The sequence below is a fragment of the Parasteatoda tepidariorum genome, chromosome 9 (assembly GCF_982258835.1).
Source record: "Parasteatoda tepidariorum strain Cologne lab strain chromosome 9, Ptep-v5.0, whole genome shotgun sequence".
NCBI classification, from domain to species: Eukaryota; Metazoa; Arthropoda; class Arachnida; order Araneae; family Theridiidae; genus Parasteatoda; species Parasteatoda tepidariorum.
The window spans coordinates 23,482,193-23,502,570 of NC_141763.1; the positions used below are offsets into that span (position 1 = coordinate 23,482,193).

The following is a 20,378-nucleotide window of genomic DNA, read 5'->3' on the forward strand; positions in this document are numbered from 1 at the left end:
AAAGTAACGAAAATATAAAAATGATTTGAAATCAAAAACGTAAAGTTACCAATAAAAATAGAAGTACGACAAAAGTTGCACATTTGTCATATTTTCAATGCATTACAAAAGATTTTCAAGTAGATATACATATTTTAACTGTTACTAAGTAGTGGTAGTCATGAACACTTTACTTCTTTTACGATAAAGTTAAAAATGAGATGTTTATACTATAAGTACTTCATATTTTCTGTTTACTTGAGAGATTTGTTTTCTCTCTGTTTTGATTAAAAAAAATTATATTTAGTATCAAAGTTTTTAGTGTGGGTCATTAGGTTTAATACTTTCTTTCTTAATACTACACTTAAATATTATGATAACGCTTTTGTTTTGAAGCCACTTTGTAATTTTTTCCCAAGTAACTGACCATGTAAGAAACAGCACATGGTGTAAGTGAAAAAGGGCATGGTGCAAATTGTGGGTTATCACAATGGTGGTGGTCATGTGCATGGTCACCACTTCCCTAAGAAATGAATTTTTATAAATTAGCATGCATTATTTTCGGTAAATAGGATAGGCGTCTTAAATTTACGTGATTTCCCCACTCTTCCCATTTCCCCTTTCTCCATTGCTATGGTAACCGAAATCTTGCTTTTTTCCCCCAATCCAGTATAATGCAACTTCTTATTGAAATATACTGTCGTTGAGAGAAAGCAAGATTTTTCGTAACCATGGTAACGGAGAGGGAAAGAGTGTAGAGAATGGGATTGAGACGTCCATTCCATTTAGAAAGAGTACCAAAAAAAAAAACTATTTGGTAACATTTGGACAAGAGCTGAGCAACGAAATTCTAAAAAAAAGCTATATTCTGAAGTTTATAAATATGCTTCTCAATTTAATATTTTTAAGGCAACGAAAATGAGCTATCTGAATCGTGTTTAAGAAAATAGCTATGTTGCACTCAGTATTAGTATTATTAATAAGGAATATAAGAAAATAAATCTGAATAATAATAGCTACTGACAATTTTATCCGAAAATTCTAAGTATTAATGGAAAAAAAGAGAGAAATAAAATATTTAATTATAGCAATCTCTGAAATTTAAATAAATTTGCGTAGTTTTTTTTTTATCACCGGCTTTACTCTTTTGATATGGGATCTTAAAATTCTTTAAGAAATCATCAACTAAGTGACAAAATTAATTTATCGGGAATAACCATCATGGTTTGACTTAAAATAATATAAAAGTATTTGTAAAATAACTGTTAATTTTTATTGTAATTTAAATAAATTCACTGCTTTTTTTCCAACTCATGTTGCTTTTTTGAATTATAATCTCAAAATATTTAAAATCGTCAATTTGGCTTTAGGGACAAAATTAATATAATGGAAAAAAAGTAATTTCGTAAAAAATAATAAATAATGGAAAAAATTAATTTAGTTTTTAGTAATGTATTAATGTAATTTGTAACGATGGAAAAAACTAATATAATGTTTTTATTTGAATTAATTTTTAAGTAGAGTATTTTTTATTCATAATTTACAAATGATATTTATTTTAATATGTTTATTTTCATAGTTTAATTTCGAAACAAAATTTTTTAAAGCCTTTGGTTTTAAAATGTAAAGGTACGTACAGAAAAATAGTATTTTATTTAGTTTAGTTTTAGTCATAAATTTTTTTTTTTAATTTTTAACTAAATAAAAAAAAAATATTATTTCGTTTCTACTGCGTAAAAAATTTAGCACATCATGTTTGTTGCTTAAAAAATAATTTTGTTTATTTAAAAAATATGTGCTAAGAATGTAGTTTATGAAATTTGTTAAATTTTAAAATAGATTAATAAATGAATAAAATTTTTCAATAAATGAATAAAAATTTCATACAGCTTTGTTCTTAAAAGAACATTGCATTTTTACTTCTTTTTTTGTAATACGACGGAAATCTTTTAAATAATGAAAGAAATTTTTAAAATGAACTCTAGCAAGAATTATTGGCGCATATGGCACAGAAATTTTGGCTCATATGGCGCAGAATTATTTGCCTGTTTTATAACTAATTTGTAGTTTTTTTTAATGCTTGTTGTTGTATATATTTAGACAAACAAATAACAGTACTGAGTAACTTCTGAATTAAATTCAGTTTTTTTTGTAGTCAGAATTAAATAAATAATTTATTTCTAGGAAAGTGGTAACCATAGCAGGAGAGCCGTTTCGGTAAAGCGGAAAAGAAGAAACTATTCGCGTTCATTTCTTTCATAGCGAACAACTTAGACAACTTTTCCTCACAGTTCTTGTTACATATAAACTTTACAATTTATGAGTATATCCAACTTTGTTTAGATGATTCTTTATTTGTCAAGCCCATTCGAATATTCTTTGAATCTTTTCTTGCTTGCTTCTGTAATTTGTTCCCGCAATTCTGCATCTGAAAATTAAAATAAATAATGAATTTAGGAATAAAATGGATTTTTCTGATTAATTTTGACACAACTTTTTATTAAAATTTTTTTATTTTGTATCGAACTCAAATTACGTGTTTAAAAAAATTAGACATAGCTTGAAATATATTTTTATGCGATAAATTAAAAAAACATAATAAATTAAAAAACATAAACGCGCAAAAACGCGTTTTCAATGTTTTGCAAGGAAAACATAATTAGACACTTAAATTTTTCGTGTAAACGGCACAAATCAAATCTCAATACAAAAATTCACATTTTTTTTTTAAAATATAAATTACGAATAATAAATATTCACTAAATAATTATTTTCAAAAACTTTAGTTTCAACAATAATTTAGAAAAAAAAGGAATCAAATGTTAATTTCCGAAATAGCTATATGACCATTTTTTCAAACGTGCATTTCAATCGATTTTTTTTCTTTCTTTTTTAATTTAATGGTCAGTTTAATTTATTCTTAAAACAGTTCAGTGACGATACGTAATTTAAAACTATAAACTGAAGAGCTAATGAATGAAAATGATAAGTCATTGTCTTAAAAGGTGGGAAAAGACATTCCTTTTTTCACAGAACTTAAATCATTAATACCCATTACAGAAAATGGTCAACATATTTTTTAATAAACTAGGGAAATACACATTAAAGGAGTACATAATAATGATAACACGTAATAATAATTACATAAAATAAAAATAAATTTTTTTTTTTGGGGGGGGGGGGAGGATAATTCTAACCTAAACACACAAATGTCTTTTTTAACACTCATAATTTCATTAAATAGTATTCATTTTCGAGTTTTCGTATAATAGTTTAGAAATTTAGATTCGTGTATCATCTGTACTTAATTTATTAAACTAAAATTTTACCATTTTAACATTTTCAAATTGCACATCAAGAAGTTATGTACCAAACAGAAATAAAAAAATTACTCCCCTGAAAAGATAAATTATAATGTGATACTTTAAGTAGAAGAGAAAGCGCTAATAAACGGCAGCAAAATGGTTTTGAGTAAAGGTTGAAAGAAATATCAATAAATTTTGAATTTTAAGCAATATTTTAAACATTTTCGTAGGTCATAAAATAAAATATGCTATTACAGCGCATTAGAATTTTTAATATTATTCTTGGTATAACAGTTTAAAGTAAAGGCGGTAGATGGCAGCACTACAAATGTGAGCATTAAATTTTCTTCACTATGTTTAAATGCCTTATTTTCATTCTATAAAAAAAAAAAATCATGTGTTTGCTGATTTGCATTTAACTAACAAACAAAATACTTTTATTGTAATTTAAAGATAATAAAATAAACAATTTTTATATTTCTCTCTAATTCAAAAAAAAAAAAAAAAAAAAAAAAATATCTCTGTCAGTTGCCGAAGTAAATATTATAGCTTAACTTAATATTATAACTTGATTTATGTGCCGTGATATTTAAAATATTGTGTTTCATTAAGAAATAAGCGTAAAATATCGTAATTTACTAATAATTATATTATTTTTTTTTTACAGATTTATTATTAAATAAAACAATTTAATAATAAACACAATTTTGTCATTGGATGAATTTTCAACAATATTACTTTTCAAATTCTTCCTTACTGTTTTCAGTGGTGCTATTTTTTCTTTAAAGAAATCGGAAATTAGCAGAAACATTGCGATGTTAGCTAACTTGTGATAATATCTTCTTGAAAAGGGCTAAAAAGCTCCTAATATTTTAACCCTTTTCACTTGAAAAGTACCTCTCGGAGACATTTTTTACCACTATGGTTTCCCATCGATTTTGACTTTTGAGGTAAAGGCGGTCTGTACGCAATGTTGATCCCCATTTCAACTGTCATGTTTTGTCGGAAAATTGCGGAGCGGTTGTGGCAGTATGCTTTACTTTATAAATAATATCATCACACCTACTATAATTATTTTCTATTCTAAGTGTCAGAATTTCCACATCTTAACGCTTAGTGACAAATTTACTTTATGACTAGTGTCATCAAGTATTATGCATGAAAAAGCTTGTCGATTTTTTAATTCAATTAAGTTACTTGTTTCTGCTTAACATTAAGACATTATCCAACTTTAACCCGACCTTTTCATATTAAAATAACACAAAAAAACTAAACTAAATGGATACTTTTGACAGTTGGTACCATTTTATTTCATTTTATTAAATCTAGTCGCGAATACTCAAATCACAAATAAAATTTGGTGGGTGAGAATCGTTTAATTTTCCAAGAGAAATAATTATTTTGAAGCAATAGTCCTACCACAATATATATTTTTTGTTGTTGTTGAAGTTGTAGTTCATTTACGTCGCACTAGAGCTGCACAATGGGCTATTGGCGACAGTCCGGGAAACATCACTGAGGATGACACGAAGACGTGCCATCACAATTTTGATCCTCTGCAGAGGGGACGACATCCCCACTTCGGTAGCCCGATGACCTGCACGCCAAGTCGAGCACTTTACGGTAGAACAGTTTAACGAGGACCAATACCGCACACCCTCGGTCCCTACGCAGACTGATCCAAGTGGTCACCCATCCGCACACTGACCGCAGCCAGTGATGCTTGACTTCGGTGATCTGCTGAGAACCGTGTCCACTGCGGGACGTGTATATATATATATATATATATATATATATATATATATATATATATATATATATATAAATAATTTTTTTTTAAAAATATTTTATGTATTTTTTATATATTTTTGTAAAAGGTAATTGCGCTATGAATGATACAATTGGTGCCAAACCGGTTAACATTAAAACTATTGAAATTTGGACACTGCATTTTTGAAGTAATGGCATTATAAACAGAAACAAATGCTGCATCGGCTTCGGCCATTAATGACAATTTATTTAAGTCATTACCAGAAAATTTTATTACGTAATTGTTGAAGCTACAAGAGTTTTAGCAGGTCTCATTCAATCGCCAATTTCTGCCCCTTTTCTTGTTAAAATAGACGCACCTTAATCGCGAAGCTCTATAACTTGTAACAATATTTTAAATCTTCATTGTTCGGAGTCAGAGAATATCTGTATTTGGCAAAGATTTTAATGATCCGTAAGATAAACAACAAACCCTTGGAGGAGATTCAACAATATTAGTCTCGGCAATGTTTCCGACAACTGTGTGGTACTTAGTAATTTCTTAAGAATTCCCACAGTTTATGAATTAAGTTTCTAGGTGGCAGAACCAAATAGATTGGTTTTCCGTCCAAATTAGTTGTACTTAATAGGGATAAGAGAAATTTCCCTGTTGTCACCTTCGATAGGTATTATTTAGGAAAAATGAAGGATTATTCAAAAATCTTATGAACATCCGTGTCACCATTTTCCCGCGCTAGCCTAATGTCGCAACAATTAAATAAAAAAGATTATATAACTATACGCATTTTATTTACAAGATATTAACATGATATTTTAAATAAAAGCACTGGAAATTGACCTGGTTCAGCGACAACTTAAGCATTATAAATTTTCACCACTTACACAACATAACTCTTTATATGTGTTTAAGTTATTAAATTATTGGGGTAATCAAGAAGGTTTCATATTTACTTTTTAAAAGTATAAAATATATTTTATGAAAACAATTTTTTATATCACTATAACCAGGTAATAGTTTACAACCCCCTCTCATATTTAGCGATTTGCAAATAACCGAATATATATGAAAATAAACCAAGAACATAAAGGTAAACACAAATTGCGGTAACCCTAAGGTGACGTCATTGAAAGTAAAGACCGCAAAGTATATCATGGTAACCAGAAATGGGATATAAGCTAAACTGAATCAAAATTATAGCCAAACCAAGGGGGCCCCCGATTCTACACCGGAGACGCATAACAATTTTGAGAAATCACTTAATACCCTGAATATATAATATCAAGCCTACGTCGAGTCTAATTAATATATTTATAGAATATTGATATCTTGACTTGCTAGTGAAATTAACTTCAACATTTTATACTTAGGTTCAACAACATAGTTGAACCTAAGTATAAAATGTTGAAGTCTTCTGTCTTTCAAAGTGAAGTCTTTCGAAGTGAATTAATCGCAATTGAACAGGGCATCGATGCTATAATCAACGAGAGTGACTTTGGAGATCTTTGGATCCTGTCGGACAGTCGCAGCTCCCTTCAACACCTACACAATTGGACTAAAGTTGGAGACAAAACAAGCATCTCCATCCTTCTTAAACTTCAACTTATTTCAAAGCGCCACGACGTTTGTCTTCAGTGGATACCATTCCACGTTGACACCTTTGGCAATGAGCAAGCGGATCGCTTATCCAAGGAGGGCTGTAGTCATTTAACATCTTCGTCATCAGCCCTTACCTACTCAGAGTATCAGTCCAAAATCAAAAGCTATCTATCAAAAAAGTGGAGGATCCCCCTTCCCATCATTGGTATGCGGCCAAGGTACCGGGCTCTTCAATTGTTCATATAGGTAATTGAGCTTCTCAAACAGCTATTTCCAGATTGGCAAGTGGACACACGAATAGTCTCTCGTACTTTGAAGGAAGAAAGACTTATGCAGTCTGCTCCAAATGTGAAGCCCAGCAGGCCTCAGCCGAACATATCCTTGACTGCTTGGGGCTTTCCAAAGAGGACTTATATGCTACTCCACTTCTTGTCATCGACTTTTTGAGGGTCAACAACCTATTGGATCTTGTCTGACCTCGTCAGACAATTGAAGGATAAGGAACAACAACAACAACAACAACAATGCTTAGGTTCATAGATAGATAGATAAGAAGTTATTGACGCAATAAGTTGTTGCTATATCGCACCTACAATTTGGTTTTATAAAATATCTAGGTTGTTGATATGAGCTAGATTGATGTATCAAAATCAATGACTTTGCTTATACTTAGGATAACGTTAAAATAAGTGTGTAATAAATAAGTATTGTCTCACACATAATCCTCTTAGAGAGTTTTTTCTCTAGGGTAATTAACCTATATATCTTCCTAGAGTTTTGAATCCCATTTTTATGAATAATTATATAAGATGAACATAATTACACTGTGTATGGCTATAATTTCAATTTAAAAGATGACCCACCTTTTCCACTGAGCTCTTGCCACATTTGCTTGTTGTTTTCAAGGCATTTCAGCCAGGGTCTGCGTATTGATCCACCACTGGGCATTCGCTTTGGAGACTGTGCAGGACTGCTGAACAATCTCGGTGAAGCTCGACTGTGCGCTGGACTGTTGGCTGGTGAACCTGTCTGACTGTTTCTGGAAGGAACTGTAAGAAGATACATCAATTTAAGCAATCTGTTGGAATATCAGACGAAACTTTTTTATGTTAACTAATTGAGTATTTCGTAAATTACTTATTTTGTGACAGAAATGTTTTTTTCCCCTTAAATTCAAAGTGTTTTTATAAAACAAAAAATTTGTATTTTATAAATATTTTGCGAAAAAAAAAATAGATCATTGGAAAAAAAATTCACCCGTATAATTGTATATGGCACTATTTTAGTAAAAAGGTTCAAATTCAAACTAGAATATTGATATCTTAAAATTTGATGCTCATTAGTTGCAACCTTTGTAAATTATGTTAAATTGAACTATGTTTCTGTTCATTGAACCATTTTTCCGTTTACTGAACCAAGCATACGTTCATTGAATCATGTTTCCGTTCGTTAAGCCGTAATAAATTGTAAATAAGTTTAAAAAGTACGACATTATGGATCAATTTAGCCCTATATTTAGATTGCAGCCTAAGTATTGTGAAAGTCCCACATTAGCAAACACCAGCATTCTTCACAGATTTTCGACTCATACGAAATACTAAATATTTTTACTCTTAAACTAAATACACGAGAAAAAAAACGCCAAAACTAATGGAATATTTCCAAACAAACAATAATATTCTAAGATTATCTGTTCTAAGATAATGACTTTGACATTATTTAATGGCATAATTTACGGATGTAAATGACAAATATTGATACTATAAGGAAAAGTATATTTTGGGAACTTAAATCAAGAGATCATGTCAAAGTTGACATTTTTTAAAAGAACGTTGATAGTTGTTAAATATTAGTTCTTGCAGTAACATGTACTTTACAGTGATTTGAAATAACACTTAATTTTATCTAAATTCTAAATATAAACTTACATACAAAATCAAAATAAAATCTTGAAATTTAAAAAAAAAATCTAAGCATTAACAGCTAAACTTATTTTGAATATACCGACTATCGGGAAACTACTTTATTTCTCAGCATTTTTTTAATTGTTATTAACATACACATTTAAAATTACCTGAGGTGTCTTCAGCAATGGTACCATCTTTGTGACCTTCCATGTGACGTAAAACTCTGTCCAACATGTCACCACAAACTTCTAAACTTGGTGAAACTATGAAGTCAATAAAACCTGCAATCATGAAATTTTTTTTTATGTAACCGTAATAATTAAATTTCTTCCAAACTTAGACAAATACAGATTTTTTAAGCGTCATGTTCTCTCTCATAAAGCAACAGACCTCTTTATGCAACAGGTTGAACTTCTCTTCTAGCTCCGAATATCAAGAAAAGTTGAGGCAAATATTTATAGTGAAAACGAAAAAGTTCAGACGCTCCGACCATCACGAGTCGTCCATTGGTTCCACTTGTTCAGCAATGCGGTTTTACTGGTTCTGAATGGTCGGTAGAAGACATTATGACTTACACACCCCGAAGTGTCTTAAATATGCTTTTTAAGGTTTAAATCTGATTAAGATCTCGATTTAAGATCAGTGTTTAAGATCTTACATGTCAATACTTACGACGAATATTTCCCCTTCCCAAAAATCGTCGATCTAAATAGTAATATTTTTAGCTGTTGTCGTTCATTAAAATTAGATTAAGACTAAGGGCGCTTTTTCATTACACGACACGATACCGACAAAATCGGACGACAAATGTGTGAACGACAATGACGTTGCCGGATCGTTCAAGCAGTTGTTTTTTCACTTGTCCGATATCGTTAGTCCGAAAAGTAGATATTCTTGTTCATTCAATGTATTGAGTTTGAGTGTGTAGAGACATAAAATTTAAATAATTTATATGAACGTGTTTTGAAAAATTATAAGTTTTAGTTTGAATTCGTTTTGGCAACGGAGTTAGATATATAATAAATGTTGTTGTGTTCTAAAATGTTTAAGAAATGAAATATGTTACTTTTTTGATAAAATTATTTGTAGTATCGTAAATTGGCATTCATTTAATTTAGTTGGCGCAAAGACCCAACAAGTGAGCAGTTGCTTGTGTTCTGCTGTGATTTTTTTCTGCAAACTTTAAATATGCCGGATGATAATCGTCGTCTCAAACTTCTTACTTATTTTTAGAAGAAAAAAACTAGCAGTGCAGAAACGTTTTTGGGTGCACGAAATGGTACTTACGTATTAACGCCACCGCAGCTACAGATTTGGTGGTTTTTAAGTGCCGCTAATCTACAGCCTTTATCTACAACTTCTGCGACAACATAAATACGCACGAAATAAATGAAGGAAGATATGTTGAAGAAGATTTTTATGTGCTTTTCCATAAGCTACAAAAAGTCCCAAATAAATTTTTTAATTACGTCCGAATGAGAGAAACCAAGAACAAGAATGATGTTAATGAGGAATAATTTTTATATGGCTTATGAGTTGGCGTCTGCTCGCCAACTTACGTCTGTAATCACTTAACATTACTTAAATTCTTTAAATGTTAAATTCTTTAAAAGTATTAACGTTTTTTTTAAAATCGAATTAAAATATTAGTTTCATTTAGAATAATCTTTTTAGATGATTGTTTAAATGAGTTTTATCAAATTTATCTTATGAAGCAGCTCTACCATGTTTCAAAAAATGATTCACTTGAATCAGGGAGCAGACTTTTTATTATTCTATCAAGCAGAAACCAGTAGTTAGATCGAGTTCTGTTTGAAATACATAATGGTCTTTATTTGCCTTCTTATCAAACCATTACTATTATACAAAATACCATCTCTTCATTAAAGCATATAATGAATTTATAAAAATTTTCAATGAAACTTTTATGATTGTTTAAGTCTTTCAACCTCACTATAATGTAAAAAATGCAACTTCATAAAATTAAAAATTTATAACCAGGCATGAGAATAAATTATATAAAACTTTTATTTTCAAATTTTACATTTGACATGATCTAATAAAAGATTAAAATTGATTAAAAGAATAAAATAATGATATCGAAAGAGGAGATAAAACAGGAAAGATACACAACAACTAATAAAATCGCCACGATTTGAGGAGAAATTTGCTTGCCTAACCGACATTTGATTCCGACAAATGATATCGCCTTGTCGGATACGACATAATCGTTATCGTATCGGTGAGTGAAAAAGCGCTCCGTAGTTGACCATGTATTTTACTTAACCCTCTGTCGTTCGCCGACAATCGGATCCGTTTTGTCGTTATCGTGTCGTGTAATGAAAAAGCGCCCTAACAGCACAATATGACCTGTGCATCATTTTAGTGCACAGTTAGACGACGTTTCAATGAAAGATCAGGAAATATAGCTCTTTGAGGGTTCTTCTTTAGGAAGGGTGACCATATTGCACAGTCCAGTCACATTAATGTGATCACCACCTACTTTCGACGTCAACGTGAAATAACCAATCTCAGAAGACAGGTGGCAGCACATTACAGTAGAGTGTATATAAACGATGTCCTAAGGCAGGGATGGCGAACCAATGGCACGCGTGCCATTTATGGCACGAGACACAATATTTTGGGCACGCCACCGATCACAATTGTTATTACACTATGAATTTTTATCACACAAATGTTATTACACTATGAAGCATATGAAACAATTAAATTAAAATTCACAAAAACGAACAAAATAAACAATTATTAATAAAAATAATTAACAATTAATGCTAAAAAACAATTAATAACCATAAAAAACAAGCTAACAATAAATAACTAGCAAAAAAAATTACAGTCCTGCTTAAAGAAACATCTTACAACCTAATATAAGTTATTTGTCATCTAATCAGTAACAACAGAAGTCACACTGTTGTTACTTTAGGTTGTTTTAAGACATGGCAAAATGTTTATTTTTTTTTTGTCAATGTAAATAAAGAGTTTTGATTTGATAGTATTTAGTATTTCTATTTTTCCAATCATCACGAAGTCAAAATTATTTGACGGCACGTCTATGACCTCATTGAACAATTTTTAAGAAAAAATGGCACTTTGGTGTATAAAGGTTCGCCACCACTATCCTAAGGCATCGGAAAGCATTTCAATCGTTGGCGCAATGGAGAAAAGTAGCGATTTATCCGACGTCTGGGCATGATTATTGGCCTTCGGGCCAAGGGTGGAAGCATTTCGGAATCGGCTAATTTTATGAACAGTTCGCGTGCCGACGTGGTAAAAGTATTCCGTGCATGACAAAATGGCACTATTCAAAATCAGCGGCGTGGCACACGTGGTGCACCACGGACTATAGATGACAGAGGCGAACGAGGGCTACGGAAATGCGTTCGGGCGAATAGACGTGCAAATGTTGAGCAACTGACTGCCCAGATGAACCAAGAGGCTACCAAGACAACGGTTCAGCAAACATCTCGCAGCGGTCCGCTCAGCCAAAAGTGGTTATTCTGGCATTTGACAGGTGGTCACATCAATGTGACTGGACTAATTAAAAATATATAGACCATTCACGAGTTACTAATGTGTTAAGTAAATTGATGATTTTTATTATCTCACCATATAAGGAAAATATATGCTCATGGTAAAATTTCCTTTTAAAACAAGGTATAACAATATAAGTTAGCAAAATGTAAATTACTGACCTATTTGTGATTCAGCGACAAGTGTAGAGTTTCGATCACATAAAGGGGAAAAAGGCAAACCCAACTCGTTCTCTTTATCACCCTAAAAAAGAAGCATATGCAATATATAAGCATGCTTCACAATTTATAAACATTAGCAGTTTTCAGAATCGAGTGCATCAAGGAATGTTTGACCCATAATACAGATAGTTGAAAACTATTGAAACGATAAAATATCTCAAAGAATATGCATCGGATACGAACATGTGAACTGTTTTCGCTAGTTGCATATAATTCCTTCGAGACGACCGATTCATAAAAGCATTGAACAAAGTTAAATTTTACGAGTTCATGAAGATTGACTAACCGATTCATCGGTGCAGTGAATTGACGAATAGGAGATTATTGAAAAACAAAATAAGTTGGTAAAAGGGGAAAAGAGACAAACCAATACGCACATGAAGAGCTCAACGGATGAACCAGGTAAGTGACATTTTCCCAGAGGTTAAAATCAAGGTAAGAAGGGAAAAAAGGGGAATCCGAACTATTTTATCATTATATTTTTATTCGATGTAATAAAATTTAGCTTTATTTTATTTACCACTGCCACATTTGAAATGGAAATCATACATACTCAAAAGTAGTGGATTAGTTAGGGTAAAATTGAAGTGAGTTCAAAAACAAGTCTGTTACGTTAAACATACCCATATTGATGCAACCGGTCTATGTTAGTTTTTCTAATACATAAATACCCCTGAAAATGTCACTTACCTACTTCATCCATTATATGCTCATATGTCATCACACGCTTATGCTTAGATTTTTGATCCGGTGAATATTCTTCGAGATATTTGAATGCTTTCACTGAAGCAGCTGCATATCGAAGTCAAAATTATTGATGGTCCAATCAAATCATTTTGATGGTTTTTGTTGGTTTCAGTCTGATTCATGATGGCCCAACATCATTTGATGGGGGTCATTATCATCCAACATTTTATGCTACGCGTCCATGGTTTTTGATATGTCAGCAAACTTCCATCTTTTCATGATGGAAAATGCTACTTTAATACTATGATGGTTAACCATCAAGAGAAGTTTGATTCTTATGGACCAACAATTTGTGATGGTTCCAACTATACATTTCCATGACAGTTTAATGGGAAACACAAGGGAATATACAATCAAAACAATGTTGGCTCACCATGAATGAGTTCGAATTCTTACATTGTGATGATGGTTGTTAATGATCGTTCCAACATTTGATTTTTAAGAAGCTATGATGGAAATTTCTGATGGTTTACCATGAATGAACCATCAAAACAAGTTGTATTGCAAATTAGTTCGAATTCCTATATTGGGGTGATGGTTACTTATGTTGGTTGCCATCAAAAATATAATCGTTAATGATGGAATTCTTGATGGCTACCAACAAGATTATGTCGGTTCATCAATGGAAAATCATAAAAAATTTTGATTTGGGTATGCAAGTATGCCATACATATGCATGCATGACATCCTGCACATACATTCGTGTATGATACACATGGGCACTTTAGTTATACAATACCTGTCGGAAAAATTCCTCCATGAGTCTCTGAGTCCATCTGAAATGAAGATTCCAGTCTTTTGCTGGATGGCTGATGTCACAGCAATGCAACATCAGTGATAGCACCTTTGCTTTATCCATTGAACTGCAAATAGAATGTAAAGGAAAAGCCATGAACCTATCGAATTCAGATTTGCTCGATCTCAAAAGCAACACAATTTTAAAGGAGCATTCAATATTCGCATGTGAATCATGGTAAAGAACTGCCCTCTGAACTCCGAGGATAGGAGAGTGCCATATATGAAATTCTATTTAATTCCTAGCTTTAAAAATTTTTTTAGGATGATTTTGACCACCATTACATGGAAATTAATTAAACATTTAGAATAGGTCTTAACACGCAAATCAGATGAATTGAGATTTGCATAGTCACCCATGATTGAAAACGCTGTCGAAAACAGGTAGAGGCGTTTTCCTTTTATGAACAAGCTGTTGCTGCAAATTAGCACCGGTACTTTTATTTATCTAAGTTATCCTAGTTTTATCTTCCTTAATGTTGTCGAAAACTGTACTGAAATAGGGTAATATTCAGTTGTTTTTATCGAAATTTATTGATTTGGTAACTAATTTGTATATCTCGCCAATTTCGTTGCCAAATATGTAAGTTATGATGATGCAGCTGTTCCTGGTTTATCTGAGTGTAATTTTTAATAATAATTGTTCGAAAACATAAAACTGGTACAAAGTAAAAGTACCCATACAAATGTGCTCGAACAATCAAACTATAATAGAGAACCGATCGATGACGTTTCCGGATATGAGTTGCAATGCCATTTTGATTCTTTACGATGTGCCCTACCTGCCCTAACCATGGTAAGGAACCAACCTGTATATGTCCAATTTATTTACATGTAACCTGTAAGCAACGGATATGTTTGAAAATCTGAATAATACGATTTATTTATTATAAGCAGCAAAATTACTGAAAAATGAAGGAAAATGTGACATTTTCGATGAAAAATGTTTCTGTGCAAATATATATATATATATATATATATATATATATATATACATGTATATATATATATATATATATATATATATATATATATATATATATATATATATATATATATATATATATTTATATATATATCATATATAAATATATATATATATATATATATATATATATATATATATATATATATATATATATATATATATATATATATATATATATATATATATATATATATATATATATATATATATATATGTATATATATATATATATGTGTTTTCATCGCAGAGAAAAAATGGGTGAGAATTTCTCACCCTTTCTCAAAAACAGGGTGAGATTTCAAAAAGTTAAGTGAGATTTCTAAAAATTATAAAACAAAAACGTAAAGAAACATGAAAAAATCATTTCTTTAATTATAGTACATTTTTAATATCTTCTAATTTTTAAAGCATTGAATATTTTTGCTGCATCATCATATGGAAAATGTTCTATATCTACTTTTTCATCAGCTATTCTAATTAGGTAACTCAAATGCGTATTTGTTTCGTTTTGATCGTTTCTACCCACATTTGTTTCATTTTCATTTGTCCGTTTCGGAGTAGAAGATATTGCCTTTACAAGGTATTTGTCCATCTTGCATTAATGCGCAAAAAATTTGAACGTCTTACATGAAGAAACCTTACCTACAGTAAACACGTGGTTGCAGAGAAATGCGTTCTGAAAGAGGTTCGGAGGGATGGTGTTCTGTAGTTCTTAAAGATTCTGAACAATGCTGGTAAACAGGGAAGCTAGATAATGGGGCAGATGTTGAAAATAATGAAAGATCCAGGAAGAAAAGTAAAACGGATTTCATTCTAATTGGCGCAATGAGAAATTTTTTTCAAAATGCGAGAAATTCGCGAATTTTGAAATTGGTTTATAGAATGCGCGAATTTCTCGCGGTAATCATTTTTTAATGCGAGAAAAGAAAAAAATATGCGAGATTCTCGCGTTCTCGCGCTATAGTGAAAACACTGAAATATATATATATATATATATATATATATATATATATATATATATATATATATATATATATATATATATATATATATATATGTCTGTGTGTGTACCAACTATACGGACAAAAACAACTGTCTTTTATAATAATTTTAATCCTTTGTAATTCTTTCTATATAGAAATTATACAATTGTATAGTTTATATATGAAAGAAAACGAATGTTCACTTAGTAATAAAAATGAAATACTAGGTATGTTCAAATTAAAGAATATTAAGAATAGCTTTATTGGCGAAATTAAAGAATAGTAAGAATAGCTTTATTGGCGAATTTTTAAAAATTGGAGGACTAGACTAAGGAGGACTAAGTCAACGCCTCCTATAACTGAAAGCCTCCACACGGTTTTTTATAGGTAGTCCGATCAGACCACTATGAAGGATATCCACTTACCGAACGAGTCATTCAATACAGAATATATTTAAAATAAGAAAGTGGTAGCACATATATGACACAAAATTAATTTTATTTATGAATATTATGGGTTTGACTTATTCACTTGTCAACCACTACAGATTCAATTCTCAAATATATAAGATACATTTCTCTAAATTACTTTTATAAAGTAAAACAGCAAATTTTAATGAAATCTTTAAATTTGAAAATTATATCAAAGACAAAAACTACAGCCTCATATCATAACTATCAAAACAAATAATTTCATCAACCTTTCTCAAAATAACGTTTCCTCATGCTGATACAATTCTGAACAACTCCAAAATCAAACAAACACAGTTTAGAGCAAGCTGCTCAATTTATTTTTGATTCCTTTTTAGTTATTCAAGCAAAGAGCTTGAAACACTCATAAAAGCAACTCCATTGCCTGTTTACCTCATTGCTCAACCAAAACTGTTCTAAAATTCCAGATGAATGGGATAGGGGCCGCTTCGCAGCCCAGGTGCCCAATAAAATCGAAACACTAGGACTTTTATAAAAGGTTTTGGGTTCATGCGTACAACAGGTTCACTTTTCAAACAGTCTGCGCGGACTACTTATAAAAGACAGTGTGGAGGCTCCTTGATGTAGGAGGTGAAGGCGAAGTGGTTAACAGCATACAGGGTCAAATATTCTTTAATAATTAATTTTATAGCCTCCAATTCTAGTAATTGGTTACTATTATTTTAACAATACTAAGGGGAGGATATAAACTTAATAATGCTAATCGATAAAAGAAATATATATAAAATGACATTTTAAAAATTAGTGGTGTTATTTTGTATACTTAAATTTAATGATTCATTTTGCAATATTTTGTGGAATTATATTGAAAAGCATGCAAATTGTGGTGGAAAATGTATGGAACGTAAAATAACGTTTTTCACAGCAACATTTCTTCTTTTCTTTTTGTAAAGCACTATTGTCGAATCTAGAGGAAAGTCATTTAAATATGAGCAACATAAAACTATAACCGTGATGAAAACACGTTTATTTTGATGCAACATTTATTTTTATTCCTTTCGTTTAGGAGCTTAGCTGTAAATTCAATTTGTTATTTGACCTAAGAAATGGAGTAGATTTCCCCTTTTGAAAATTATTCTTTTTTAGAAAAAGCACTGGTAGTTTAATTATTTCATATTTTTAGATTTATTTCGTTGGAATTAAAGGCATTCGTGTTCACAATGCTAGTAAGTTATAACATAGCAAGCTATATTTCTATCTAAAATTGCGCATTTTGTCATATCAGAATTTAGAGCTATAGAGTTAATTCCCTATTTCGGTTTTGAAAGAGGCACTTTTTACGTCACCATGAAACGACAGCAGGCAATGGATTAAAAGAATAAAATATCCATTTCGCCACAATTGCGTAATCATTTGTTTCGCATAACTCGCTTTTTTGAGTATTACAAATTACAGACCGGCAAGTAAACGATTTTAATTAACCCTCGAAAACAATTTATGTACTTTTGTAGCAATTTGAAGGCTTAAAGGTATTACATAACTATTTTTTAGTTCTTTTGATAATATATTTCATAGAGGAAACGATAAAACAATTTTTTATACACTTGAAAGAAATTATTTTAGCAATGCAAACACTTTTTAGTTTTAAGAGATATGAAAATTATTAAATATTTATAAAAAGTGTTTATATTTAGTGGTGGTCACAGTCACTATAGATCTGCTTTGTAAAACAAACATAAAAAAAATCGTATCACAGCCATTTTTTCACCACTTCATAAACCATTAGAAAATCAGAAGTTTAGACAAACTGAAATGCTTGTAGATTCATGATAAATCTCTTGATAGTTTTAAGATAACTCATTCCTTCACAACGAGTCGTAAATTTTCACAATTCCAGTTAAAGGATTAGTTTCTTGGACATTTTTTGAAATACAACTCTTTAAGAAAATCTTTAATCTTCCCTCCAGTATAAATGGCGTCATGTTATTGAACAAATTAAGACCTTTAAACTTTCCCTTTTGGATGACGTTTGATTACGTTAGGGAAAATCTTGCAACTCATTCCCTTTGAGAATCCCTGAATAATAACCTGGAACAAATGCAGTTTTACGTGGCTTTTTCATGATGCAACTACTTATAAATAAACTGCCCGAAGGGCCAAACCCCAAGTCAAATGATTTTTGAAAGCTGATTAAATCAGTTTTAAAAGTTGCCGGTAAGTAGAAGTACATTTGAATTCGCTAATCGCTTTATATCTTACATTTTGTGTTTTATTCTGTTTTTTCCTTGAATTTTTATTTTATATTTTTTTGCTTGATATGTTTTATTTTGTATTTTTTGCTTAATTTGCTCTATTCTCGTTTAAATTTTTTGCTGTTCCTCATATTATTGTATCGATATATTTTGCTTCGCCTATATTAGTACAATATTAGAAAGCACTCTTTCTTGCGGATATACTTGCGTGAGCTGATGATGAGATTATATCTTTTTCTTATTTATTTTCCGGCATTTTAATTTTTGTTTTAATTTAAAGATATATTTTTAAAACATTTTGTTTAATAATAAATTTTCTTCTTATCTTTAAAATTATGTAAATTTGTTTCGTTAATCTCTCTTTTTTTTAATTCTTTATCTCTCTCTCTCTCTGTATATATATATATATATATATATATATATATATATATATATATATATATATATATATATATATATATATATATATATATATATATATATATATATATATATATATATATATATAACTCATGACAATAAATTATATATTAGTATTTCCGTGCTCTAAAGTTGCAACAAAACATCGAGATATCGTTGTTATCGCGTGTTCAAGGCTTTCTAAGCACGGAGAATAATGAGGTATTTGGGAGAATGGATTTCAATGTTGCATTCAAAATTGATTGAGCGATAATCATAGTTCCCCTTGCACGAGTTTTCACGGCGTTAAGATTTAATTTTCCTAGCTGGATTACGAACAGTTGCTGGCTTACAGTATGCATAATTTAAATAACAATCATACCGTTGGGTATTGATTTAAAAGCACGTGCATTGATGGGGCAATAAATACATTAATGCATCGTAAACGTGACTTCGTTTTAAAAGCGGCTTAATGTTTCGCTGCTCCAAGTTGAAAATATTGTTTGTTTGGAGAATTGGAAAAAAAGTCTTTAAAAAAATTCTTACCGTAAACATCAATAATAATTTTTTAATCATTAGAGTTTAACTATATTAAGTCTTATATTTATATGTAACTTTTGTTTCAAATACTAAAAATTGGTAATTTAATTATTTTTTTTTTAAATTTATTTCGGTGAAATCAAGTCATTTGTGTTCATTTAAATATGTTAATATTATGTTTTGGTGAATTTCTTTAGTTAATCGTAATATTATATTAATATGTATGGCAATATATATTAATATAATATTATAGCTAGCGTCAGATCTTCATATTAAAATTAAAATACACAATTTATCATGCATACATACACCATGCATGACAAATTTTGAATAGTGAAAGTAAGTTTGCATTAATACTAATAAGAATTTCCTTTTCAAGATACCACTTTAACGTTTAAAGATTTGATAGCTCTGATTTCTCCTACAAACATATTACGTATTTAAATTTTTGATACTGTCCCGTTATAGCCTAGTTGCGAAGAGGAACAAATTAGGGACCACTAAGGCAACCCTTCACATCAAGAGGCACTTAACCAAAAAAAAACAAATCAGTATAGGCATCACCTCCTATATCAGAGAGCCTCCACACGGTTTTTCATAAGTAGTCCGCGGAGACTATTTAAAAATTAAACCGGTTGTGAGCATGAACCCAAAACCTTCTTTAAAAGTAATTGAGAGAAATTTACCATATATTTTTTTGAGAATTGAATCTGTAGTGGTTGACAAGTAAATAAGACAAACCAATTATATTCATAAATTAAACAAATTTTTTGACATATATTTGCTACCACTTTCTTAGTTTTACTAGATTTTGTATTAAAGGACTTTTTCGTTAACAGGTTAACATTCATAGTGGTCTGATCGGACTACCTATAAAAAACCGTGTGGAGGCTTTCAGTTGTAGGAGGCGTT

General features: G+C 30.5%; 1 protein-coding gene across 3 annotated transcripts in view; it reads right to left on the bottom strand.

The window, feature by feature from the left end:
- Nucleotides 1-2,122: 2,122 nt before the first annotated feature.
- Nucleotides 2,123-20,378, bottom strand: part of LOC107451545 (dual specificity calcium/calmodulin-dependent 3',5'-cyclic nucleotide phosphodiesterase 1) — a 600,146-nt gene continuing 581,890 nt past the window's right edge. For all 3 annotated transcript variants that reach the window (XM_043042289.3, XM_043042288.3, XM_043042290.3), the window contains 5 exons: nucleotides 13,818-13,941; nucleotides 12,272-12,353; nucleotides 8,726-8,839; nucleotides 7,515-7,700; nucleotides 2,123-2,407 (listed from right to left, as the gene is read on the bottom strand). In XM_043042289.3, coding sequence (XP_042898223.1) covers nucleotides 2,331-2,407; nucleotides 7,515-7,700; nucleotides 8,726-8,839; nucleotides 12,272-12,353; nucleotides 13,818-13,941 — 583 coding nt within the window. In that variant the 3' untranslated portion in view covers nucleotides 2,123-2,330. The remainder of the gene's footprint in view (nucleotides 2,408-7,514; nucleotides 7,701-8,725; nucleotides 8,840-12,271; nucleotides 12,354-13,817; nucleotides 13,942-20,378) is intronic.